Source organism: Elgaria multicarinata, chromosome 4 (assembly GCF_023053635.1).
Source record: "Elgaria multicarinata webbii isolate HBS135686 ecotype San Diego chromosome 4, rElgMul1.1.pri, whole genome shotgun sequence".
Classification (NCBI taxonomy): Eukaryota; Metazoa; Chordata; class Lepidosauria; order Squamata; family Anguidae; genus Elgaria; species Elgaria multicarinata.
The window spans coordinates 89,817,034-89,844,617 of record NC_086174.1 but is presented as its reverse complement, the minus strand read 5'-3'; the positions used below and the strand labels follow the sequence as shown (position 1 = coordinate 89,844,617).

The window sequence follows — 27,584 nt, the reverse complement described above, 5'->3', positions numbered from 1 at the left end:
ATGGGTTTTTCTGCCCCTCCTGTACAATACAAACCTAGAAGATGGACAAGGCCTCCCCCACAACAACAATACCAGCAGCGGCCTCAATACCAGCAACCAAGGCAGCAGCAGCAACAACTTCAAAGGAAACGGCCTTATCAGAGTCGTTTCCAGCAGGAAAAACGTCAGCCCGACTTCTCTAAAAAGCAGCGGGTTTGACTCTTCGGCCCCAGATCCACTCCCTTTTGCGAACCGCCTAGCACCCCATTACCATCAATGGGAGTCAATAACATCAGACTCCTGGGTGCTCACTATCATCAACTCGGGCTATGCCATCGAGCTCGATGCCCTTCCTCCTTTTTCCGGCGTGAAAGTAACGACTCCATCCCCTCCTCTGCTACTCGAGGTACAGACCTTGCTATCGAAAGGAGCCATCTCTCCCGTACCTACAGAGGAAATCAACCAAGGTTTTTTCTCCCGTTACTTCACGGTCCCGAAGAAAGATGGAGGTCTTCGACCGATCATGGACTTAAGACAACTGAACGAGTTCATCACCCCGAAGAAGTTCCGTATGACAACGGTTACTTCAATTTTGCAGCTTCTACAAAAAGGAGTTTGGTTCGCAGTGGTGGATCTGAAGGATGCGTACTTCCATATCTCCATCAGGAAGTCGCATCAAGCTTACCTGCGGTTTTCGATCGGTGCATCCCAGTACCAGTTCACCGTTCTTCCGTTCGGGTTGGCCACGGCACCGAGAGTCTTCACGAAGGTCATGGCGGTGGTATGCGCCCACCTAAGGCAGAAAGGCATTTATGTTTATCCGTACCTGGACGATTGGCTTCTCGTAGCGGACAGCAGCGAGGCGCTCCAGTCGGATATACTAACCACCCTCAACCTGTTGGACTCGTTGGGGCTGTGGGTCAACCACGAAAAGTCCATTTTGACTCCGCAGCAGAGATTGGACTTCATAGGGGTAACCCTATCCTCTCGAGACGGGAGAGCATACTTACCTTCAACCAGGGCAAACACCTTGCAGCAGTTAGCCATCGACATCGAAAGTCGTCGGAAAGTATCGGCTTGGACAGTCCAGAGACTATTAGGCCTGATGGCAGCCACTACGGCAGTCATCAGGTTTGCAAGACTCAGAATGAGGGTATTGCAGGCCTGGTTTTTAAGGACTTTCGATCTCAGGCTCAATGCCCGACGAACTTACCTTTCGTTACCGAAGCAAGTCAGGGCATCGCTGAAATGGTGGTTCTCGATGTCGACTCTTCTCGAAGGCGTTCCATTCCAACAACAGGCGCCTTCGGTAACGATCACGACGGATGCATCCTTAGAAGGATGGGGAGCTCATTGCGACTCCCTTACTGCTCAAGGTCGTTGGCCTCGATCACAGAGAGAACAGCACATCAATCACCTCGAACTCATGGCTGTAGAAAATGCAATAAGAGCATTTGCACAGTTGATCGAGGGCAAGAATGTCTTGATCGCGACGGACAATACTACCGTGGTGGCATACATCAACAGGCAGGGTGGAACAAGATCGCACCCTCTGAATCGTTCTGCACTCAGGATATGGAACTGGTGCATAAAGAGAAGGACTTACCTGACTGCGATCCATGTAGCCGGCAAGGAAAACGTCATTGCGGACTCTCTCAGCAGATCCTTCCATGTCGACCACGAGTGGGAGCTCGACGTCGAAGTGCGGGAAAGCCTTTTTCGGTACTGGGGCCGCCCTGCTGTCGATGTCTTCGCTACCGAGAACAACGCGGTCTGCGCCAAGTTTTGCAGCAGGGCAGGAAAAGGAAAGCGCTCTCTAGGAGACGCTTTCACCAGGACTTGGAGAGGAAATCTCCTGTACATGTTTCCTCCCTTTCCACTTTTGACAAGAGTGATAGCCAAGATCCAGATGGACAACTCCGATTGCATCCTGATCACGCCGTGGTGGCCTCGACAGACGTGGTTCTCCCACGCTCTTCGGTTATCGAGAGGGGATTACATCAGGCTTCCGTCGATACCGAAGCTCCTGTCTCGACACCAGGGCAAGGTTCGACACGCAGATTTGTCGACCCTCAAGTTGACTGCATGGAGGATAGCAGCCACTCCTCCTCTGGGATCAGAGTTTTGACTGTGGACCACATTATATTAGCAGCACTAAAGCCTTCCACAAGAAAGGCTTATGCGGCAAAGTGGCAAAGATTTCAGAACTTTGCTTCAAAAGATGGTCAAATACCAGAATCTTGCCATTTGTCTTTCATCCTCAATTATTTATTGACACTCTTCCAGCAAGGACTTAAGCTCGCATCCATCAGGGTTCACCTTGCTGCGATTACATCTTTTCACCAAGGTATAGATGGGTTTACACCTTTTACCCATCCAACAACCAAGAAATTTCTGAAAGGTCTGAAGAACACGATACCGACTGTGAAGAGTATCGTGCCGCCATGGAGCCTGTCAGTTGTGCTGCAAGCACTGACACGCAAGCCCTTCGAGCCCATGGCTTCGACAGACCTTAGGCTACTTACTTTAAAGACTGTCTTTCTAGTAGCCATTACATCGGCAAGACGAGCAAGTGAGCTTAGAGCTCTTAGGATAGATGTCCCATACACTATCTTTCATAAGGATAAGGTTGTGCTACGCACAGATCCAGCCTTCCTACCTAAGGTAGTGTCAACTTTTCATCTGTCCCAGCACATTACTTTGCCTGCTTTCTTTCCTAATCCATCTACACCTCTTGAGTCTTCCTTGCACACTCTCGATGTAAGAAGGGCTCTTGCTTTTTACAAAGACAGAACAGAGACTTTAAGGAAAACAAAGCAATTGTTTATTTGTTATGGTGAGCCTTCTAAGGGACTCCCTGTCTCTTGCCAGCGGTTGTCACGCTGGATAGTGGAGACAATAGAATTGGCCTACTCTATTTCTAAATTAGAGTTAGTGAAACCTGTGACGGCTCATTCCACCAGAGCTGTTTCAACTTCGGTGGCCTTCACCAGAGGTGTTCCACTGACTGAAGTCTGTAGAGCTGCAACGTGGTCCACTCCATCCACGTTTGTCAAGCACTACAGTTTGGACACTCGTGCGAGGCAGGACTGCTCGTTTGGGAGGACAGTGCTCTCCGAGATCTTCAGATGATGCACCAACCCACCTCCAAAGGTATGTCAGCTTGCTACTCGCCCATATGTGTGATGCATAGAGACCACGAAGAAGAAATGCAGGTTGCTTACCTGTAACTGTAGTTCTTCGAGTGGTCATCTATGCATTCACACAACCCACCCACCATCCCCACTTGGTGGTGTGAGACTTACAAATGACACAGTTATGTGTGGAATGTACTTTATTAAAATTACACTCAGGTTTATGGGGGCACAATGTCGGACTCCTGTAAACTGAGGGAAGGGCGGGAACCCCATGGACATGCGCAGTAGCGTGGGGGAGGGGTTCCCGCCAAAAACGTTCCACTCAGCTAGAGAAGGTTCCGGTCTGGTCTCTGCGCAGGCGCAAAGCCCATATGTGTGAATGCATAGATGACCACTCGAAGAACTACAGTTACAGGTAAGCAACCTGCATTTCTTCTCCACCCTGAAATCCGGGGAGGAGCTCCACTGAGTGAGTTCACCACTCTGATTTTCAGAGGGGATCCGTCTCTCCACACTGCTAGATTACTCATCGGAAAACTGCTCCATTTTCGGAGAACCGCACGATTATCATAAATGGGGATTAACAAAAATGCATACATCTCTGTCATTTTTAAAAATAAAGAGATGAAACTTGGCACTCTGGTAGCTCTTAAGTAGGGCTTTAGCTGTGCTAAATTTAAAGCTGATCCCTTCATCCCTTAATTTTTAGGATTTTTTTTAAAAAAGTTCCCCCCTCAAACCATTGAGGAGAGGCCACTGCTGCCCCAGGCGCCCCATTCCTCCCCATCCCCATTTTCCCCTCCTTCTGCTCCCTCTCCCAACACAGACAGAGCCAGTAGCAGCAGCCATTGCACGCTTCATGATGAAATAATAAACCTTAATAAAAGTTTATTAATCAAGAAAAAATGTGTGCTGCTTGTGCATGAGTTTTGGAAAAAAATGTGGTGCAACACACACTCAAACTAGACAGACTGTAGAAAACACAACACAGAACTCACAATGGATTTGTGTGTGTGTGTGTGTGTGTGTGTGTGGAGGAGTAGACACACACACACACACACACACACACACACAAACAATATAACTAACAGCAAACACCGGGGAATGAAAAGTTAGTTAAAGTATTGGAATAGAAAGATAAAGAGGTTTTTTGTATTTTTTTAATATAGTTTTTTGTGAGAAGTAGACTGGGTAACAGTAAGACACATACACAGGGGTGGGCTGCTTTGAAGCAACTTGGATTCAAACACACTGACTGAGACAGACAGGCTGGGATTTAAAGAAAAGTTAGAAAGATAAATGATTTTTTCTTAATTTCTTTTCAAATTTCTCAGTGGGGGTAATAGGGTAGAACAAGAACACACATACACAGACACACTCAATAACGAGCGTGCGTGGGGTCAGCAAATAAAAGGAGATTGAAACAAAGTGAAAAGCAACCCAGCAAAAAAAGAAGAAAGTAGTAGCTCCCTCTCTCCCAATCTCAGCAGCTAGAAATGAAGCAGACAGAGCATGCAAGCACAGCTAAACAAACTGAGAGCTCTCTCTCTCTTTCTCTTTGAATCTCTCCTCCTCCCTTCCCAATGCTCCATGAGGAATGGGTTCCGGGGTGAGGGGGAATGGGTTTTATCATTTGCAGTTCCCTCTCCCTAAGCAACATGATTGGAGAGGAGACAGGGACAAGACTGTAGCTATTTGTTAGCCACAGATGTCAATCTCAAACCCCCTCCCCTTCACCCCACACTGTCTTCCTAATATGGAAGTGTTCAGTTAGCCATCCATCAATATGAAGCAAGCCCTCATGTTGCCTAAAACCCCTTTGGATACGGATCTCTTCAGGACTCTGAACGATCTTCTACCCATGCCATGGGTTTCCGTCGGTTTTTGAACCGCCCCCTAACTGCACTGCGAGATTGGAGGTCCATTGAACTGTCCAGTTTTCGGTGCAGATCACACACCCCTAATGGTTAGGTTAGTGAGCATGTTTAAACCATAGTTGTGTAGCCACCATGGTTAAGAATGGTTCACATGACATGCTAAACCGTAATGTTTAGCGCAAAATGCTTAACCAGTGTGGTTTAGTGTATTGTCTGAACAGGGTCATTCTGTCAAAGGTTTAATGAATTTAATGGAAAAAAAACATTTTTATAAAATAAATGCAGACAAAGAATTGTTAGCCAACTCAAACTGGTTATTATATAAGTACAGCAAAAAAATGTGTTTTTTTAATCTAATGTGCGTGGAAAATATTGTAGTGGGGTAGTGGGGATAAGGACACATTCTTTCACAAGAAAAACTATGAAGAAGAAAATGTGATAGGCGTAGCATTGGGAAACTTATTAAAGAAGCATGTCTCCCCCCCCAATTTATTATTGTAATTTACTGTAAATATTAGATGATGTGTCAGAGTTCCTAAAACACAATTACATCACTTTTACAGCTAGTAGTGGGATTTGCAAATCCGGACTTGAAGCTATTAATGAGAGAACTAAAATGAAAGATTTTGCATACTACATTCCTTACAGATTCATGCTTGGCAGCAACTGCCCGAAAGCTTCCTTTAGACATAGTTTCCATGCATCTGTGTGTGCTGGTTTTCATTAAAAGCTTCACTGTTCATTTGTGTGTGCTTCCTCCTCCCCCACCCCCCATAAGAACCATCTCTCTCTCTTTTTTTAACTAGAGTTAGTCCTTAAAATAAACTATTTTTCACAGGAAACACATTCTGCTTTTTATTACCATTAATATCAAGCCAGTTATTTTAAGCATGTTATAATTAGTTCTAAGACTTTCTGGTGATGAATGTAACCTGCAGGACAGAAAGAGCATCATATTTCGGCAACGATCTGAGTATAGGGATTAGGAAAGGTTAAGCTCCTACCCATAACTCACACTGGCTGTCTCCTCTACTAGTCTACCGAGGGTCAGTGCTGGGTTGAATTTGACTTAACCCGTAGCTAACCTGCAGTGTCCACCTGGGAATTAGGGCCTTTGATAATAAACACAACCACCACCACCAAATCGATTTCTCCTCTTACAAGGCACATGCTGGCCCAATCCTGGGCCAGCAGTAGAACATTCCTTCGCAGTGTAATGGATACAGAAATTTAACACTCTTGTAAGAGGGTCAGTAGCCTTTTAGTCATCAGTATCTGCTTATCAATTATTTATCTACATGGAAAACCAATACCAATGGAAGATTTTCTCTTAACTGGATTAGCCGTACCATTTCTTTCCATTGCCAGAAAATCACCATTGATAGCTGTGCTCTCTCCTATGCTCTTGATTATTTCCCCTCCCCCAGAAAGTGTGTGTAGTACTTTGTTCTTGTAGTTAATTCACTGATACTTGAACTTAAATATAGTGTAGGTTAATATAAAATGATAAATTTCTCCTAACGCTTCACAGATCTGAAGACCTAGAATATCATGGCAATTTTATACATTGCCCAGAGGCAAACCCAGATTTGCCATGGCGAGCCCATATAACAAGAAGCTGCAATCAGTCAAAGCTCTCTGATGAGTGTACCTGTATGATACATGTGCTTGCAAAACTTTCCTGCACTTTATTACAATTAGGCTGCAGTCCTATACACACTTACCTTGGAGAAAGTTCAGTAGGAGTGGACAAATCTATCCATTTCGGTTTCATTCTGTTTCTCATTTTATTATTAATTATTATTTAATTATTATTTAATTAACTGCCCAGGGAGCTTCAGCTATTGGGTGGTATAAAAATGAAATAAATAAATACATTACTTTTAGTATTTTCATAAGATCCACCAAGTGTACAACAAATACAAAATCATTTAGAAAATCATAAAAACATTAAAACTCACAATAAACATAATTAAAAAGAGCAATAATGCTAAGAGCAATTTAAAATGCCAAGTTAAAAACAACTGTCCTGATGCCAAGATGAAAAATGTGTCATGACACCTTTTCTAAAAACAATGAAAGTGGACCAATTGTAACTCCGAGGAGAGAGCATTCCTCAATTTTGAAGTAACACAGGATAAAGCCACCTCGTGTGTGCACCCAACGTGGCCTCTGCAAATAGCATTATCCCCAGATCTTAAAATCAGACAGGTTCATAACAAGACAAGTAGTCCTTTACATAGACAGGTCCTGCAATATTTAGGGTGTTAAAGCTAAAATAAGTTCATTTTGACCTGTGTCTGCATCAGTTTGTCAAAAAGAAATTTTAAAAAATATCCTTATATACACATTTGTGTATGCAATTTTCACTAACATATGCATTTTTGCGAGCAATTTTAATGCATTTTTCAATTGGAGGACTGTAATCACAAATTCAGAAAAGTGCAAATATTGAAATATAACTGCATTTTATATTCAGCTAGTGCAAACTGGGTAATTTGACATTGAAATACAAACCAAACTAATTTCTCCCCCACCTTTACTTCTGCACTGTTAAAAGCATACGCCTAAAAATGTAACCAGTGAAAAGTGCTCTTAATTGTAGCACTCCTGTAAATTTGAAAAGAAGAAGCTTCACTGATTCACTAACTTTCTCGGAAGTATTCAAACCAACATGTTAGAGTTGTTTCTCAAGCCTTCCCTGGTTATTTTCCTTTTGACATAATGAAATGTTACAGAGAGGCTGAATTCAATTCCCATTCCTCCTAAGGCAATGCAATCTGTCAAATGTCATTCAACCCTGCAGGCCAACTTCCCACTTTTATGAAAAAGTCATTAACCTGTAGCAAATGTCAACAAAAACTCTGTGCCTCTAGTAATCTTTGGGGGGAAATGCATTTGTCACATATTAAGAATGTGTCATTAAAAGAGATATTAGGAATCATGACCCTTGTTGCAGCACATTTTGTTGCCTTCATCAAGGAATCTCAGAGAAATATTGAAGTAATCAAAGAGGCTTCTAGTTCTCTGCACGAATCCTCAAGAACATTGTGCTCATTGGGTTAAATCCACTGTTATTCGAGTAGACTTGAACTTTTCCCCCTCTGCAACAGCCCCATGCCCCCACAAATCTCTTCCAACCCTCTAAAACATAGTCTCCCAAATCTGGAGCACATTTGGGGGCTGTAGCAGGAGGGGAAATCCATTCTGCCAGTGGTTTCTGTTCTGTTGGTGGATGGCCAGGGTTGGACACAACCCATCAACACTTGTCAAGTTTCATCTGTTCCATTATTTTGTTTATAATTATTAATTTGTACATGCAGCAGTCGTGACCAAGTTCTCCCCACATTATTTCCTTGAGCTCATGAATGTCCCTGACCATGAAAAAGACATTTTGTTGTGAACTGAAGGTACAGGCAGTTACATAGAACCAAAGTGAACAAGTACCAACTTCAGGAACTGCCAAATAACAGGAATCGCTGAAATCCCACAAAGAAACATAAGCACTTACTTTCAGATTTTCATTCAGTTTTTTTAAAAAAACAGGATGTAGGTTTAAGAAAGTGCTAATTTAGACAAGTTCAAAGAAGGTCAGGTTCTTACCTCCCAGAAGGGCTCAACTGACCTAATCCCCCTTTATTCCCCTTTTGTTATCACTCATTGTCCACTCCCCTGATTTAAAGAAGACAATCATATGCATGGAACTGTTGTTACATCATTGCACACGCAAATGAAACAAAGGACTATTATTGGAGAGAGAAGTTTGGAGATATTGGGAGTTGAGAGGCACCAAGAAATGAAGAAATGTCCTTTTTATATATAATACTGTATATTTCTTCTAAACTTACTGGTATATTGTGATGAAAGTTCTTAATTCTTAGGGAGTTTTTTTTTTTTAAGGTTCAAGCAGGCCTTGGGACCAAACTCTGATCTGTTCCCTAATCACAATGGTGTGTGAGGCTGCAATTAGTCAGTGTTGGGTGTTTTGTCCTTGCTTATAGAGAGTTGTTATCTCACAAGTTTCAGAATGCAGTTCTAGCATTCAGAATCCATTCTGAAACTTAGGCTTTGCCCTGAGGAGAACATATCCTATGTGGGTACTATGGCACTTGACTTAAACAAGCATACACTCAAGTGCATGTCAGTACTTCCCCCTATTCCTCTTCTGAGGATCGCTTCATGTGTTCCATCTCAGAGGTTCCCTTGAGTTTTGGAAACAACACTTGGGCAATGTGGTTTGGGTGCAGTAGGGAAGAGTACTGCATGATCTCCCCCACGTCCCTTGGGCCCCATGCCAAGGCATATATCTTCGAAGTTCTCCATGGATGTGACCTACATTAATCAGTAGATAAGTAGATTATCATTTCAAAGTACTGTCTGCATGAACATTATCTGCAGGTCTGTGTCCGTTATCCCCATTGTCATCCTGACTAGAAAAACATTTAAAATGATTTCTCAGAACAGGCTGCATAAATCCAAGGATTTTGTATAGCTGTGTATTATTTTTGGCAATACTGCCTTCCACTAAAGGAATAAATACTATCTTCACAGATGGAGAAATTGAGGTGCACATTTAAATATCACTTGGCAGAGCTCCCTTACTAAGTTTCTCATTTCCAAGTCAGTGAGAGGGAGAAATGTTAAATTCAGATCTCCGTCCCCCTTCCTCCAGAATAAATGGCAGAGACTTAGCTCCATCAGACAAGCATTTTATTGCCGGCTCGTTGCTGGGCACTCATGGATTTTCACGGGTCCCTCTTATGATATCTGCTTCCCATGCGCCTCCCACCCTTTCTGTCCTCCCTCGCACGACAAAAAAAAAACCCTCAGAAAGTCCAATATATTTTTAAACACAGAAGTTGTCGCTATCTCTTGCTGTGTGCAGGAGAAGCAGCACAATTAGAACAGCCGACTGGATGGGCCTCGTGCACGTTGCTTACTTCCTCTTTCAAAAGAGGAAGTAATGAGCAACAAAAACGGGCAGAGAAATGACGGTAGGGAAACGTGATTTTCCCCATCTGATGAAGGTCTTAGGGACATGTTTGGAAGAGAACCTCCATCCTGTCACAAGCCATGTTGATACCAGTATCTGTGGAAGGGAGCAGGTTTTATCATGTACAAAGATTCTTGAATCCTATTTACTTTGTCCCATAAACCCAGTGGCAACAAGAGAACCAACACACGTAGCCCCATCTCCTTTACTTTATTTGCATAGCCCTGCCCTGTACAGCCCTGGGTTCTGTTATGTGGTCATGCCACATCATGACAAAGACACGGAACTGGCTTTTAAATACAGAAACAACAGGTAGGTCCCTTCCAACTCTGCTATTCTATGATTCTATGATTCTAAACGACTTCATAGATCCAGTGAAATTAGATTTGTGATTTCTAATTACTGTAATTTTCTTTTTTTAAAATGTATTGTGTTCTATGCAAATATGAAGCATTATCCATATGAGCGTGTAGGCAATCCTCATAGGACACCATGGACTGCCCTCCCCTGCCAGTGCTGTTGGCAGACAGTTAAGGATGTACCTGTACTGGCCATTTTCTGTCAGGAATACCCAGATGTACCTCCCATATGTAGATCTAGTAATGCTGCTTAACTACAGGGCAGCATGCATATGCACTGTTGCTTGGAGCATCTGAGTTCAAGAGGGTCAGTTACGCAATGATGAATTGTGCCTCCAGTATTTTTAGCAATTGCTTTTCCTTCTTAATAAGCCTTTGAAAACTGGACATGCTGTGTTTCATGGACATGCTGTGCATCTGAAATATGAGGTTTATCTGTTTGCTCTGATATTTGGAAATGAGTGTCAGGCAGCCATTTTAAAACAACAACTGTATTTCTTCTTAAAACTTTTTCAAAGCTTCCAACTTCAAAGTGTCTTAAAATAGGCAAGATATTTACAGAAACAAGAAGAACAGTCACAGGAACTTGATATTTTTGAACCAATCTGAGAAACAAAACAAGAAATAATAAGTTAAGAATAACACCCTTACTTTGTCTATATTACTGATTATTTGCTTATGCAAAGTATCATGGAAGAGAAACATCATTTCTGCATCAATGAAGGACTACAGAGTTTGTTTTTACTTTGGGTTTCCTTTCCTTTTGTCCATTTTATAGAGCATCCCTAATAAATAGCTATTTTGTCTAGAAGTAATCCCTTTTCATTAAAAAAAATTGCTAGTATAAATTAATTCATGTTTGAACCCGCTTTTGGCTGGCTTTGTGAAATCATTAACACAGACCACATGTTGGCAGCTTGGCAGGTCCCTGAGGGGAACTAGAGCAATTTTATTTGTCCTTCCTTGTAGATACTTGGCAGCGTTAATCTGTACACAGATTCCACTTGTAAAAGAGCTCCTGAGAAGGTTCCTGCCACCTTGAGAGGGTTCCACCTTGAAAGGTTGCCTAAAGATAACTTTAAATAAATAAATAGGATAGTAACTAACATTAGTCCTATGTAGAGTAGACCCATTGAAATGAATGAGGCTTAATTTTGTTTGGACTAACTTAAGTCTCATTCATTTCAGTGGTTCCACTCTATGTAGGACTAACATTGGATACTATCCATAGATTCATAGTGCAATCCTATTCATGTTTACTTGGTAAGTCCCATGGAATGTACTCCAGGTAACTATGTATAGGATTGCAGCCTACATGCTATGTTCAGGATGTACTGTGCAGTTGTTGTTGTTGTTGTTGTTGTTGTTGTTGTTGTTGTTATTATTATTGTTATTATTATTATTATTATTATTATTATTATTATTATTATCTAAGCACAGGGACCCTGCTATGGATTGGCCATGGTGAGTTGGGTGGTTTGAAAGGAGTTGGGTTGTGATTCTGAGAAGATGCAATGGTTTGATCTCTGCAAATAGGGAGCCCTACAGATAACCAAGAGAGAAAGAGGCCTGGAAAAGGAGGGGGGAGTTGCAGGGTTGCAGAGGAAAGGGCACTTTTAGAGATTTGTCTCTGACCCTGGGCAATGCATCAAGGCTAATTCTTGCACTTAGTCATTTTGGCAAGAGAGAATGATTGGAAGAATTGAATAGCAATACAAACACCCAATAGAAAAGAGAGTACAGAGGTAAAGGCTACAATTTGGTGATGGAAAGACTTGCAGGAGATAAAGGAGGGCTTAAAGATACCTTTTGATGGATACTTCCTGGAAATTAAGATGGGATGAGGCTAAACTAGTGATATTGTGGCAAAAGAGAGTAAAGCCTTTGGGCAAGACAAGTGCTGGGTCACTGCTTCAGTTGAAATGGGGGGCTCAACAGGGAGACCTGGATGGCCTGGATCACATGCCAGTAACAAGAACTCTGTAGTTTAGAGTGATTTTAGCAGAGGAGTGAAGGCCAACAGATGCAACTGAAATTAACTGGGCTTGTCACGCAACCAGAGTGTGTGTGTGTGTGGGGGGGGGGGTTATCACGCTCTTGGGAAGCTATGGAAACCCCATTGTACCAGGTAATGCTATTGCCACTGCAGTAGAGATCCCATATGCTTGCACAACATAATTTACATCAGCATTCGTGTCTGACTGGATCTTGCCTAGGGATTTTTGTGAGATGGTATCTTTCCAAGAAGTTAAAAATGAACACTATGGCAAAAGTAGAATGAAGGTCTCTTCCAGGCCAACTGCCCAAACAGAGTGAGATTGTGTTTATCATTTGGGAGACTTTCTTTAGAGCTTTCCAGAATGCATTATTGAGTTTGTTGGTGACTCCAAAGAAGGTGGGAAACATTTGGGCAAACCCCAATGCTGTGAAAATGATGTGGATATCACTCAATAACATCCTCATAGTAGTTGGTCCAGGGTGGTTGGTTTCTTTGAGTTGTCATTAAAATAGGTGAATTTGCTCTCTTGCTTCAGAGAATGACGAGGAACAAGAGGCTCTCCTAGCCTTGGACAAACCTGGCTGGTACTCCCAAGGTAACTCAACCCATTTGTATGAGTTGCTGAAGAAGATGACTGGCAAAGTAGAACCAAAGGTATTTAGAAAAAGAAGTTAAGGTATATTAGCAGGATCTCAGGGAGCTCCTTTCTCAACATCGGCATGAATTCAGTATATTAGTGCAGCTTGCTCATTTTTCAGAGGAAGCAGACTCAATAGCATAAAGCAATGGTAGCAATGCTAGATGTGAATTGGCCCGTGAACAATATAGATAAGCAACCCATCTGACACATTTTCTTGAAGATTGTTTCATACAAGACGTTTACAGCCCAATCCTATGAATACTTACTTGGAAAGAAATTCAACTATGTTCATTTGGAGCCTACTCTCAAGTAAGAGATTGCTGCCATATTTAGTTATTGTCAATGTGGCTTTTTAAGTTCTTTAAAGATAGTGTTTCTCCAATCCTTGTGGGTCTCTCATGCAAAAATTTTAGTTTAGAGATAAAATAATGGTCTTTTAAATAATCTACATGAGGAATATTCAACATCTTATACCTAGAAACTATTGTATTCTCCAGACCAGGGCTAGGAAAACTTTGGCTCTCCTGCTGTTGTTTGACTTCATCTGCCATCAGCCCTAGGCAGCCTGGGCAATAGTGAGGAATGATGGAAGTAGTAGTTCATCAACTTTTGGTGAGCCACAGGTATCCCAGCCCAGCTTCAGAGACAAGAAGAGTATTTTAGTATGTATCCTGACCTCCCATCACAGATGATTAGGCTTTATTATAAAGCTGTTGCTAGCTACCAGGACAGCAGTATGGAGTACTTGGCTATACATTATAAACATAACCCAAAGAGATGTGCAACATTAAACTTCTACAACTTCTGAAAATAGATTCGTTTTTTCTTATGAGTGAAACTTTGGGCTTCATTTTAAATGACATCTTGAATAAAATTTGGTGAGCCAAATAAAATTGCTTTTCTGGCTACCAGCTGATCATCTGCAAGGTTAATTAGTAGCATAACCATTTCTTCAAAATACATAATTTTGTTTTAAATGGTATGCTAAACAATGTTTGGCCTTAACTCTGTATTTCTGTTTTATACTTTTCATATTAAAGTTCATGAAGTGTGTAGATATAGATTAATTGCATACATGAATGTCAGTAAACTATTCTGCATATACAATGTATGGAAAATCTGTCTGGGCATGTAAAAAAGGAAAACTCAAGCTTAGATTAATAGGAAGTAGTTTTTCCATTAAAGTTTCATGTGTAAGCCTCACTTGACTTAGCTATTAATTTCCCTCTGCCTAATATACTATGAATGCCACTGGAAATTTCCAGTTTTTTTCTGTCTTGTGTATAAGCTGCTCTGTGATAATATACTATGGCTTTAGGATGGGAATGAGCAAAGGGAGATTTAATAAAATTAAATGCCTTTTAGTTGGCTGCTTTGCCTCTTTAAAAAACAACAATCCTGGGTTGTTGTCACAGGCAAACAGAGCCATAATAAACTTAAATAGCTTTTACTTGGCTGCTTTGATTCTTGTGTACTTATCATAACCTCTATTCAGCATTCAAAGCTCATGTGATTGGAAGAATCACACAAGGGGGGAGACTGGAGTGGTACTGGTTGGCTGTGTTCTCATCAGACAACCCCACCTTCCTTCATGTGTTAGAGGAGACGGTCCAAAGTAGGTTGTCTGGTTCTCCACACAACCTAGAGAGCTGATTAAGCAAGGTATTAAATCATGCTGGGAGCCTATGCATGCAACACGGGCCTGGTTCAGACAACACGCTAAACCATGCTGCTTAAGCAAAGTGGTTAAGCAGCATGGTTTAGCGTGTTGTCTGAACCAGGCCACAGTCTCCCCACTTCAGGCTTCTTTGCCTCCAATGTGTGGAAGGCAGCAGGGCCAGGCAATGGGGATGCAGTAGAGAGGATGGGCTCAATGAATGTAGCCTGCCCCCAATTCTAATTGTGTGAGGCTTGAATGCCCAAACACATCTACAGTTATTATTGGACTCAGAATGCAACTATTTTGCTGATTCCCTTCCAGGTTGTTTACTTTGGTGACAGCATGCACTCAGATATTTTCTCAGCCCACCACTATAATAACTGGGACACTGTCCTCATCTTAGAGGAGCTTAGAGGGGACCATGTTATGATGCCTACAGAGATGGAGTCTGAGCCCTTAGAGAAGAAAGGAAAGTATGAGGTAGGTAAGGATACCAGACAACTAGGTCTGATGTTACCCTGTGCTTTCTGATCTATACATATATGATGTGCACACCAAAATTCAGTGATAATGTTAACATTTCAATTGCACTTTGAAGGATATTTATGCATGACTAGTTGTGTCTGGATGTTGTTGGAAATGTGCATTCAAAAGTACATCTCATTGAAAACAATGCAATTGCCCTTTCTCCATTATTGGCCTTTCTCCATCAATTGCCCTTTCTCCATTATTCACACACACACACACACACACACACACACACACACACACACACACACTTACACAAGCCCCATTGCAATTATTGGAAGCAATGGAATAGCATTATAGTTTCATTTGAATGGAACTTGAACTAAACCATTTCCTGGAAGATTGCCAGGAACTTACCATCATTAATTTCCATATACATGTGTGTAGCAATATGATGTTCTTCACTAACCATTTATTCTCCTGAGGTAAGGAATGTTGTGTTGTTCCTGCCTGTGGGCATGAATAAGTGCTAATGCCATTTGTATGCTCCTATTTTCTAACATTAAAATTGGAAGTAAACTTTTTTTTTTAAAAAAAAATGAAGACATGAAGTTTTTGACAAAGTACAACAGAATGGCTCAGTTGAACGTGCTCAATCAATGAAGAACTACTGTGGTCCACTGGAGCTTAGGAGATCTGTGTTGCAATCTCTATTCATCCTTTAATTTCACTGAGTAGCCTAGGCTATCTCTCAATAGAATAACAAAAAGATTGTGAAGCACTTTACACACTGAAAGCGTTAATAGATAATGATTAATAAGAATCTTAATAAGGTATTATTTGCCTTTTGTCTTAGTATAAATTTTCTTTTTTCTTTTATTTCGCTTGAAGCTTAGAATAGCACATCCAAGTCAGAAGACAAATAGAGTGTGTTCAACCATAGTTTCCTTCCTGTGTTTTGAAAAGACAGGAAAGAAGGCCAATGCACTCTTATTATTCTTATTTCAAACAAACACACACACAAAAAGAAACGATTCTTTGTATAGTTCAGACAAATGATTTAAAACCCAATACATATTTATAGTTTTCAGAAAACTAGCAACTACACAGCACATATCTAGCTCCAAAGAATACAGCTTTTTCCTCCCTATGCTTTCACTGTTGGTGGGCACTGCAGAACCAGGGCAGGAAATGGTTGTGGTGTTCAGGATCCTTCATGCATTTTAAGGGAGCTAGTATGATGTCCTGGATGTTGCCCTCTGATTTATTACTGGAAGTGCCTGGTCTGTGTTTATAGAGCTTTAGTTCTCCCCAGTCATCTTCTGTAATTCTGCAAGAGGTTTGTGTTGAGTTACTATATCCACCACCAGTGACAGGAAGTAAGCAGTGGAGAAGTCAATTGGGTTGATCAAAAGATTCTGAACTGAGTGGGGCTATGGTAGGTCAGAGGTGTCCATTCATTATGCGCTTTTTCACAGGAGAACAGCTACATCCCTGCAACTGAATAAACCAATTAACAAGACTGTTTCAAAAGGCTTTTCTTCTGAATCCTATACAAGTTATTTTAAAATTATCCCCATCAGCCTCCCTGGTTTAATCTGACAAGACTAAGAATGAGAGAAAGACATCCCCACCCCCACCCCCACCCCCACCCCGTAGACTTGCAAAAAAAAATAAAAAATCAGCCTGTCTGATTCTGAATGTCATACAGAGTCAACTGGTGTCACATTTGATTACAGTGCTCCTGATACCATTGTATGATACAGCCTAATCTCTGTGTGTGTATGTATTATTGTATGATCTACAATAAGACACCGTTTATTATACGATACAGCCTAGATCTGCCTGTTTCTTAAAGACTTTATGGCTTATAGGAATCCGTGGCTCTAAAGCTTACAACTGAGGCTAGATCTACACCCAGCAGGATATAACACTATGAAAGTAGTTTGAAGACGGTATATGGAATGTGACATGGGCCCCAACAGTTGTCAGTGCACCTCAGTACTGTTGTAAAGCACTAGTGTAGATCCTGCCTGACTTTGAGCATATTTAAAGCATACTCTCCTCTAAACTAGCTAACCTGGAAATAGATGAAATGGGTAAATATATTAACTACTATCTGGAAGCTCTAACAAGGACATGTGAAAGCTCTAAGTTCCTCGTAGGCAGGGAATTTCTCATTTCTCTTTTGTAAAAAACAAACAACAACAAAAAAAACTCAGTGCATGAATCACTTCCCTTCACAGAAGAGAGCTGTGTGGAAGGAGTGGGTGGGTGCTGAGTTATGCCCATAACCATTTTACAATAACTTTTCTAGTGGTTTTAAAAAAAATCTTCAAGCTTTCAAATACCACTCAGCTCTAATGAGGCTCTTCCCCCACTCTAATCTCTCAAATCAAATGTGATATTTAATGGGATAAACTGGATTGTATATTGTCTACACGCTTGGTGAAAACAAAAACAAACAAAATAAAGTAGATTATCCATAGGTTAAATTTGGTTATATAAAATTTGGGTACCCTAAGAACCTCATAATTATTTTGGTCAGGATTTATTAATTCTATTACATCCATCGCTCCATTGGGAACTACAGAATTTGAAAGTGGTATGACCCCCACCCCCAGTGCATGGGAGAACAATAGGGTTTCTTCATTGACTTTGAGACCATGGCCTAATCTACATCAAGCAGGAGATTGCACTATGGAAGCAGTATGAAAGTAGTATATAAAAGGCAGGAACCACACTACTGCTTCATAGCAGTATTGAATTGCCCTGAAAACTGTTGTGGCCCGTTGACACTTACCATATACCTCTTTCATACCACTATATCCTGCTTGGTGTGGCTCCTGCCTTTTATATACCGCTTTCATAGTGCAATATCCTGCTTGGTATAGATTAAGCCCATGACATTTCTCATTGGTCAACAATTCCCATTGCATTTGTGAAGTTGTGTGAAATCAATGAAGATCTCATTCATACAGAACTCCATGCACACATTAGAGCACATGTGGAGCTTGTATTTCCAATCATATTTATTTCTATTTCAGGGACATCATCCCAAAGCTCTTCATTCAGCTTCTAAACAATGGGGTTCTTTCTTTGTGGATACCATTTCAGGGAAGAAAGGCACAGTGAAAACTTTAGTAAATACATGGTCCTGCAAATGTGTTAGTGCTTATAGCACCATCACAATCCCAAATATTGAAGCAATAGCAGGTAAGAATGAATCATCTTGAGTCAATCTATGAAATATTAATTAATTTACTATTGATGTGTTAAGTTTAATATCGATACCCAGAATTTTAAATATTTCCCCAATCTAGAACTGTACTTGATTAGCCTCCCACTGGCTTACATCTGAGTAAATTTGTATAGGATTGTACTGTAAATCCATCTGGTGACAGTTCAGGTGAAGGAAGGATAGATTCCACTGAGTCTGAGTAAAGGAGGAAGATGACTACTACTTTCAACAGGCTGCTGTGACCAATTTGCCCAGCACTTTGCAGACAAAATAGCTTGGATCCGCTCTAACTTGGATGCTATTGTTGATACAGACCCAGTGGATGTAACTTTGGCCCCTGCTTGTCCAGTATTATTGGATACCTTTCAATTTGCACAGTCCGATGATGTGGACATGGTCCTTGGATTGGTGAGAGCCACCACGTGTATACTTGATCCTTGCCCTTCCTGGCTTATAAAAGCTGCCAGAGGTGGACTGGCTGAGTGGGTAAGCGGAGTGGTCAATGCCACCCTTCGCCAAGGTAGGGTCCCAGCCTGCTTGAAGGAGGCAGTGGTAAGACCCACACTGAAAAAGCCCTCCTTGGCCCCCACTGTATTGGATAACTACCAGCCAGTCTCCAACACCCCATTTTGGGCAAGTTATTGGAGCTAGTGGTGGCCTCCCAACTCCAGGGATTCCTGGATGAGACGGATTATCTGGATCCATTTCAGTCTGGCTTCAGGCCTGGTTATGGGACAGAAACAGCTTTGGTCGCCTTGGTGGATGATCTTCGCCGGGAACTGGACAGGGGGAGTGTGTCCCTGCTGGTTCTGCTGGACCTCTCAGCGGCGTTCGATACCATCGACCATGGTATCCTTCTGGGCCGCCTTGCTGGGATGGGTCTTGGAGGCACTGTTTTACAGTGGCTCCATTCCTTCCTGGATGGACGGACCCAGAAGGTGGTACTGGGGGACTCCTGTTTGACTCCTTGGCCGTTGGCCTGTGGAGTCCCTCAGGGCTCTGTTTTGTCCCCCATGCTATTTAACATATACATGAAACTGTTGGGAAAGGTTATCCGGAGTTGTGGGGTGCGGTTCCACCAGTACGCTGATGACACCCAACTCTACTACTACTTTCCACTCAATTCCAAGGAAGCGGTTTCTGTGCTAAACCAGTGTTTGTTGGCAGTAATGGATTGGATGAGGGCGAACAAATTGAAGCTTAATCCAGATAAGACAGAGGTGCTCCTGGTCAGTTGAAAGGCAGATCAGGGAATAGGGATTCAGCTTGTGTTGGATGGGGTTACACTCCCCTGAAGACACAGGTCTGCAGCTTGGGTGTACTTCTGGATTCAGCCCTGAGCATGGATGCCCAGGTTTCGGCGGTGGCCAGGAGTGCATTTGCACAGTTAAAGCTAGTGTGCCAGCTGCGCCCTTTCCTAGAGATGTCGGACCTGGCCACGGTGACACATGCCTTAGTTACATCCCGATTGGATTACTGTAACGCGCTCTACGTGGGGCTGCCTCTGAAGAGTGTTCGGAAACTCCAGCTGGTTCAAAGAGCTGCAGCCAGATTGTTGACTGGGGCTGGTTACAGGGAGCACACAACTCCCCTGTTAAAACAGCTCCACTGGCTTCCAGTCTGTTTCCAGGCACAATTCAAAGTGCTGGTTATGACCTATAAAGCCCTATATGGCTCGGGTCCAGGTTATTTGAAAGAACGTATTCTCCCTTATGAGCCTTCCCGTGCTTTGAGATCTTCTGGAGAAGGCCTTCTTTCAGTCCCACCATCTTCACAGGCGCACTTCGTGGGAACATGTGAGAGGGCTTTCTCGGTGGCTGCTCCAGTGCTCTGGAACTCTCTTCCTGGGGAAGCTAGGCTGGCTCCCTCCTTGTTGGGCTTTTGGAAGCAGACTAAAACTTTTTTGTTCCAGCAGGCCTTTGGAGAATAATCTGGCCTCCACCTATGTTAATGTCTTATAATTTTGTTATGTATTTTAGACGTTTATGGTTTTGCTCCCCCCCCCCTCCCAATGTATGTTTTTAACTTTGTAAGGCCATCTTGAGGCCCAGCATTGGGCAAAAGGCGGGATACAAATAAATATAATAATAATAATAATAATAATAATAACAACAACAACAACAACAACAACAACAACAACAAGGATTTTGCAATTGTACTGTACCGCCATTGCTCATTATTCTTCCCTTGAATTGAAACATTATTTATTTATTTATTTATTTATTTCATTTCTATACCGCCCAATAGCCCAAGTCATCCAGTGAGCTTCATGGCTGGCTCCGAACAGGAACTAGACCTGAACTCTTCTGAGTCTCAGGCCAGCACCCTAACCATTATACCACTGGTTCTCACCACACTACATATTGTGCAATGAATTCCATAGTTTAAGTATGCATTGTGTGAAGAAGTACTTCCTTTTCTCTGTCATAAATCTCCCACCACTAAGGTTCATTGGATGAGCCTGGTTTCTAATATTATGCTGGTGAAGAGAAAGGAAAAGGCCATTGTAGCTCATAATTGGGGACACTCAACAGTAATGATTCCCTATCCATTCTCTCCACACCACCCATAATTTCATAAATCTCTATCTCCACTATACAGGAGCTTTTTTCCCTACCAGTTTGTAAAAGCATTCAAACTGCTTTTTTAAAAATTAATAAATATAAAAAAAATACAATAAAAATTGGATATTCAGTCAGCATGGATGGTTAGAGCAGGCGATATCCGGGGATCATCCCGGGATCATTCCTGTGCATCCACATGCCACACAGGGGATCCCAGGAGCAGGGATGGATGAACCCTCCATTTCCGCAGGTTATTGCCATACACTTTTGTCACAGTTTTTCCCACGGTCCCGGGACAATCCCGAGGACACAGCTGGTGTGACCACCAGTCCCAGCTTCTTCCAGCTTCCCCACAAGTAGCGGGGGTCATCAGAGGGAAAGAACCAGGCTCGGGAGAGTGCAGGGCCATCAGGTTGTGGGGAGCGGGGTTGGTGTTTTTTTAAAAAATACCCAAACAACCACTTACTTTTTCACTGGAGCACAGGTGCGCTCCAGCACCTGTATTATTGTTTTTTTAAAAATGGCGTATGCAATGTCCTGCTTCCTCCCTGGATGCCGCATATGAACCCAGGGGGAGGATCTCGCGGTCAGCATATCGTGAGATCCTCCCTGGGTGTAGACATGCCCTTGGTGTATGGATCGTATTGCAAAACCGTTAAAACAGATTAACATCACAAGCTGTTTATCAAAATCAAATACTCAGAAACAAGTTGGTGGTTAGTTAAATCTTCAAGGAAATAATTCTTTAGATAGTTATAATCTAATCCAAACAGAAGACATACTCTAAATCTTTTTGAGATATTCTCAGGGCTTCGTAGAATATTAAACAGAGTAATCCATATAATCTCCTCAAATGGGAAGGATTCTTCACAAATAATAAAGGCCAAGACAAAAACAATCTTTGACGAAAATGTCCAAACAATTTACTCAGGCAGATTGACCAATAGTAATAGGAAGCACAATCCTAAGTGAATCTAAATGGTCTGACCCTTTGAGGGCCTGGCAGCTCATGCTGACTAGGGCAGGATCTACACTACTGCTTTTAAATGTTTTATAACAATAGTGACAACTGTTGAGGCCCAGGACACATGCCGTATACAGTTCCAAACCATTTTCAAAGTGTCATATCCTGCTTTGTGTAGATATAGCCTGGAACAGGAAGAGTGTGGGTGACTTTACCAGGATGTTTAGCCTAATAGATTTTTATTTGGGGGGAATATCTCTCTCTAGTGTATCTAGTGTTCTAGTATTATGAGAGAGAGAGAGAGAGAGAGAGAGAGAGAGAGAGAGAGAGAGAGAGAGAGAGATGTCTCTGTATCCATATTCTCAACATTATGCATAATAGTGGCCTCCTGGTTGTTATTTTATGCTGGATTTTATCTGCCAGTTGTTGAATATATATAAGTTTCTTAGCATAGTTTGATGTTGTTGTTGTTTGTATTTTATAAAATATTTTACACATTTTATTTGTAAGCTGCTCTGAGAGCCATGGCTGAAAAGTGGCTCATAAATATTTAAATCAAATAAGAACAATATTCAGTGTCCCCATGCAGGACAACCTTCCTAATTGGTGAATCCAGCCCTGACAACATTGGCTCACTGTCTGTTTCACTACGTACCAAACACATGCATGGACACAGTGGAAGTGTAAAATTCCCCCTCCTTCCCATTCCTGAACAAAAGATCTTCAACTGTGGCATTCAAATTGTCAAATCACTCTGTGAGTTCAGGCATGTAGCATGGTGCTCATTATGATAAAAAAGCGAGATCAGAAACATGTTGATCTGATCTCAGCAAAAAAAAAAAAAAAAAATTAACAGTGGGCCTCCAGTGTTGGGTCTTGCAAATTGGAGATCAGATGTCTCCCATGTCATAACAAAACTTTGGAAACACCAAAGTCAGCAGGAATTGAACATTCCTTCCCAGTGCTGTGGGGGAAGTGATGAACCCTGGCAGCAAGCCGCTATTACTAAAAAGAGAAAAGAAAACTAACAGCGGTGAAAGATAGGAAGGGAAGATAAATTTAGAGAGATGTGTGGCTTTTCTCCTAATTAGAAGTGTAAAATGCATATCAACAGTTTTAACATTTATTAAAATGTTAATGAAAGAAATGACCAGGCAAAGATGGCTTTTAACATCCTTTCTGTGATAGCAAGCTAGCCTTCCCCAACCTTGGGTCATCCAGATGTTTGGCCACTCCCAGCATCCCTGACTATTGGCCATGGAGGCTGGGGCTGGCAGAGGTTATAGTCCAAAACAGCTGCAAGGCACCAGGTTGGGAAGGATTAAAAAAAAAGTGCCTGTGACTGTATTTTCACTTCTTTTCACTCGATTTGTTGCTGTTCTTACTCAGATTAGCCTGTGCTCCTAGCAATGCACTGCATTTCCATTCTCAGGTAGCAGCTTTTTTCCAGGTCCTTTTTTTGCAAATTGTTGTATGGGTTTTGTTTGTTTGTTTTTAAAGGAGGAAGAAATGTTTTTCACAACCTTGCCAAGTGCATCTCCCTTAACATTTATAACATTCTTGAATGCCCAAGTATTGATTTCTCTTTCACTGACTCAGCTTCCTACTACTACCATTTTTGTCCTTGTGTGCAGGTCACCACATGTGTGTTGTATGCTGACTGCATTTTGTTTTGTGTTGTTGTTGTTTTTAAATAAGTATTGTGCTTATACAAGAGCAGTTTTTGTGTGCCCCTAAATAACTTGATGCTTTGCTGGGAAAGTGCATTTGCACAAATCTCTCTCTCTTTCTCAGCTCCATCACACCGGGGGTTAACACAGTCCCTACCTTCACTTCTTCAGCCGTGTTTTTGTTCCTCAGTTACTTCCTCTTTCAAAAGAGGAAGTACAGAAGGAGCAGGAGGCCCATTGAGTCTGCTGTTTTAATGGCGCCGCTTCTCCTGCACACAGCAGGAGAGAGCAGCAATTCCGAGTTTAAAAAAACATCAGACTTAATGAGGGGGGGGGTTGTCACGCAAGGAAGGCCAGAAGGGGCGGAAGGCACACGGGAGGCAGACGACATCATGTGAGGGACCTGAGCAAACTCTGTGAGTGCCCAGTAATGAGAGTGCAATAAAACACTCGTGGGATGGAGCTTACAGTCTCGGTACCAGCACTTGAGAGATCATACTGATTTAAGAGCAAGCAGCCAATGAAACAAAAATATGATTGGGCCCAAAATAGGCAAATTTAAAAGGGGTTATGAGAGCACACCCCAAGTAACACATATTTAAAGTGTGGATGTGTTTGTGTAGATCAGGGGTCCAAAACCTTTTTGGCCCCAAGAGCCATATGTGATGCTGCCTCTCTGGGGTTGTGTGTGCACGCATACACATACATCCCAGCAATTCTGATGGCAGCAGTGGGGAGGGGAAAGTAAATCTTATGAGGATCGCAAGGAAAAGGAGATCCTTCTTTCTGAGCCACCCTCAACAATCCTGGTAGCAGTGGCAGGAAAAAGAGTGATCCATATCAGGATCACTGGGGGATGGGATGGAGAAAAGGCTAGCCTCATGGGTGGGTGGGTGGGTGGGAGCACATGAGACCCCTGGGCCTCATTGTGCACTCCTGGTATAGAGAGAGATAAAGAAGTAATGCCTACCAACCAACAAAGATGGGGAGGAGGAATAAAGGTGGATCTCTCCAATCTTATGGGCAGAAGAAACTATCAATGCCTGGCATTCAGCAAAGTACTGTATTCCTGTGAACTTAGTGGGTGTTGGCATGGAATCAGAAAGTGGATAATACATGCCTTTATTATGCAGTTGGTTGTGATATCTAGCTATTCCTGCAAGAAAGCAAGTTTGGGCTTATCTTCCTTAATGTTGACATTAGTTATCCGAAAGAGAATTTGATGCAGAATCTGTGCGCCCTCGGGTATACAATTGCAGTGTGATTTGTATGCAATCACATTTGAAATCTGTCTCTGTCCTACTTACCACTAGGTGCACTGTAGCGACTCATTCTGTTTGAGACTCAATAGCACATTATAAAAGTGATTTAGAAAGTTTCCCACAATATCAACACAGTTATACAATGAAATATCTTTGTTCTTTTGCCCACATCATTCCATTTCCAGAAGGGTACCATAGTACTCTGTGGCAGAAAAAACAACAGTCTTGTGCACCTCAAATTGCTTTTTTCTTCTACTGGTACTTCATATTTTTGTAAGAAAAAGAAAGAGTACAAGGACATGACTAAAGCATAAATATAGGAAACATTGTTGCTCTTTTTTTATTCATATTAAATGGTGGATTCAAACTAGAATGTGTAAGTGAAAGTATAATGCTCTTTCTTTTCTTTTTTGCTTTGATATTCTTGCATGTATAGCCTTAATTATTGCTAAGCAGTGTTTCATGTTATACTTATACATGTAACAAAAATACATTTGTAATTTGCTTCTAAATAATAATTTAAAAATTCAAATAATTTGGAGGCACGTTTGTTCTATTTTAAACAACGTTTGGTATCCCCAGTAGGATAAGCCAGAGTATCGGCATGATACTTCAGCATAAACCCTATACACCAAATATGTAATCATGTGGTCTGATTAAATTCTTACAATAATAAGCACAGAGATAAAGAGCTTAAGGAAGAAAATTCTGCTCTTCCTAGCTTACTGAGTTGTTTAAATGTGATGTGAGCTGCATATATAATCAAGGCATGGTATGTTTGTTTCTTTCAGATTTACCTCTGGATTATAGATTCAACAGATTTTCTTCCAATAGCTCAATAACTGCTGGTTACTATCCCAAACCTCCAAAATCTTTATTATCAAGCGGTGAGCCAATGGCCGCCAAATGAATCATCTCTAAGGAAAAGAAAGTCTTTATATCGCTTAAATGAATATATGTTTATTATGGTTCATGACCAGATTGAAATGAATATATCAGTTGGGGGAAAATGCAAATGAAATGCTACCTAAATCCAAAAGACACCTTAAAAAATGCAAACAGACCTCCCTTCCAATAAAATAAAATAAATCCTAGCTATTTTCCCGATGACATTAATCCCTAGTATTTGTCTAGAATGTTTTCTCACTCTGCCTGTTGAGAATTTGCTACAGTCTTTTAAGTTTGTTATATAAACACTTTGACAACTTTGTCCATTTCATACATTACATGGCCACCATGATGTCTCTACCCATAGTGCAGGGTCACACACACACCTTTCTCTACCACCTCACACCTCCTTGCAAGATGGCCCAATTTGCATGGTTCTTCCCACTCAAAGGAGGGAAAATGTATGAATAACACTGTTGCACATATGATTTGAGGAGGGGAGGGGGGAGTATGAGTACTCTTCAACAATGGAGAGGGTCTCAGCCCAGTAGTAGTTGGCCCATAATTTTACAGTGTGGTTAAACTTCAGTACTTTGATGTTAAGTCCTATTAAATCATTTCATTTATTACATTTCTATACCACCCCATAGCCAAAGCTGTTCACAAAAATCAGAAATAATTTCTACTACTTTATCCCAAATCTGTTCCAGACCAGATTAGAAAAACATGCTCATCAAGACTGGGTATATACCCATTTTATAAAATGCATTCTGATAAATACAGACTGCATAGTTTGCTTCTAATAAATCCTGCATCATCTCTTAGTGAGATTTTCTCCCAATATGAGTACTCCCTTCCTTTTATCTCAGTCCCTGTCATAAAAGGAAATCTGCACTATTCTTTAGAATTCTGGGTTTGTAAAATGTTTTCAGCATTGGACCTCTTTCTATTATTGTATGGATGCAAAATCCATAACAGCCCAATTCTTTGCATGTCTACTTTGAATTTAAATCCCATTCATGTCTATGGTATTTACTCTCAGTTAATTGACTATAGGATTGCAACTAATGCTGTAATATTATGTGCACTTACCTGAGAGTGAGTCCCATGAGGTTAATAGTGTTCACATCTGCATACTTATGCATAGGTTGGGCTGTAAGTGCGCCATTGTATACGTTAATGCACTGTTTTCATAGCTAAAGACACCATGATATGCCAGATTGCAAACAACCTGTCTTGCATGTGGACTATTTCTCCCACAGAAAGGGTGATCTGTTGTAGAAATAATTACAGTACAAAGATCTGAATATATAAACTTATCAAAACTTTCAAAGGCTTCTGTCTGCTTTGGCAGTGCTCATCTGTGCAAAGTTCAAAATAAAGGTTATTTATTCCCGAAAAGCTCTGGATTCTGTTACTTAAACTGTTTCTCCTGAAAAGCACAAGAAGTTAAATTCTTCACTGTAGAGTAGGGGTGGGGAAAATGTGTTTTGTTCACATTTAATAAGTATTTATCTAATTTACACTTTTTGAATCAAACCAAAATGCAGTTCTACGTCAATATTTGCATTTCTCTGAATTTTGCAATGCACTTTTCCTATCAAATTAAGTGTACAAAAGTGCACATATTAGGGGGAAATACACACAAAATGTGTATATTATTGAAAGTAATGTTCAAAAATGCATGAGAAGAAATTGTAAAATGTGTATAATAGGCAAAATTCCATACAAACATGTATATTAGGAGAAATGAACATGTATGTGATTTTTTTTAAGAAAGTGAAGTGGAAAATGGGAAGCAATGAAGTTAAGACTGGAAAAGAGGGGAACTAAGAGAAAGAAACTACAGCTGACAGATCCATCCTTACTGTGGAGTGAGACAA

General features: G+C 41.4%; 1 protein-coding gene across 1 annotated transcript in view; it reads left to right on the top strand.

Moving 5' to 3' along the window:
- The window catches only part of NT5DC1 (5'-nucleotidase domain containing 1), a 124,782-nt gene extending 97,680 nt beyond the window's left edge, over positions 1 to 27,102 (top strand). The window contains exons 9-12 of the mRNA XM_063124760.1: positions 12,880 to 12,998; positions 14,966 to 15,124; positions 18,160 to 18,328; positions 25,605 to 27,102. Coding sequence (XP_062980830.1) covers positions 12,880 to 12,998; positions 14,966 to 15,124; positions 18,160 to 18,328; positions 25,605 to 25,723 — 566 coding nt within the window. The 3' untranslated portion in view covers positions 25,724 to 27,102. The remainder of the gene's footprint in view (positions 1 to 12,879; positions 12,999 to 14,965; positions 15,125 to 18,159; positions 18,329 to 25,604) is intronic.
- The last annotated feature ends 482 nt before the right edge of the window (positions 27,103 to 27,584 follow it).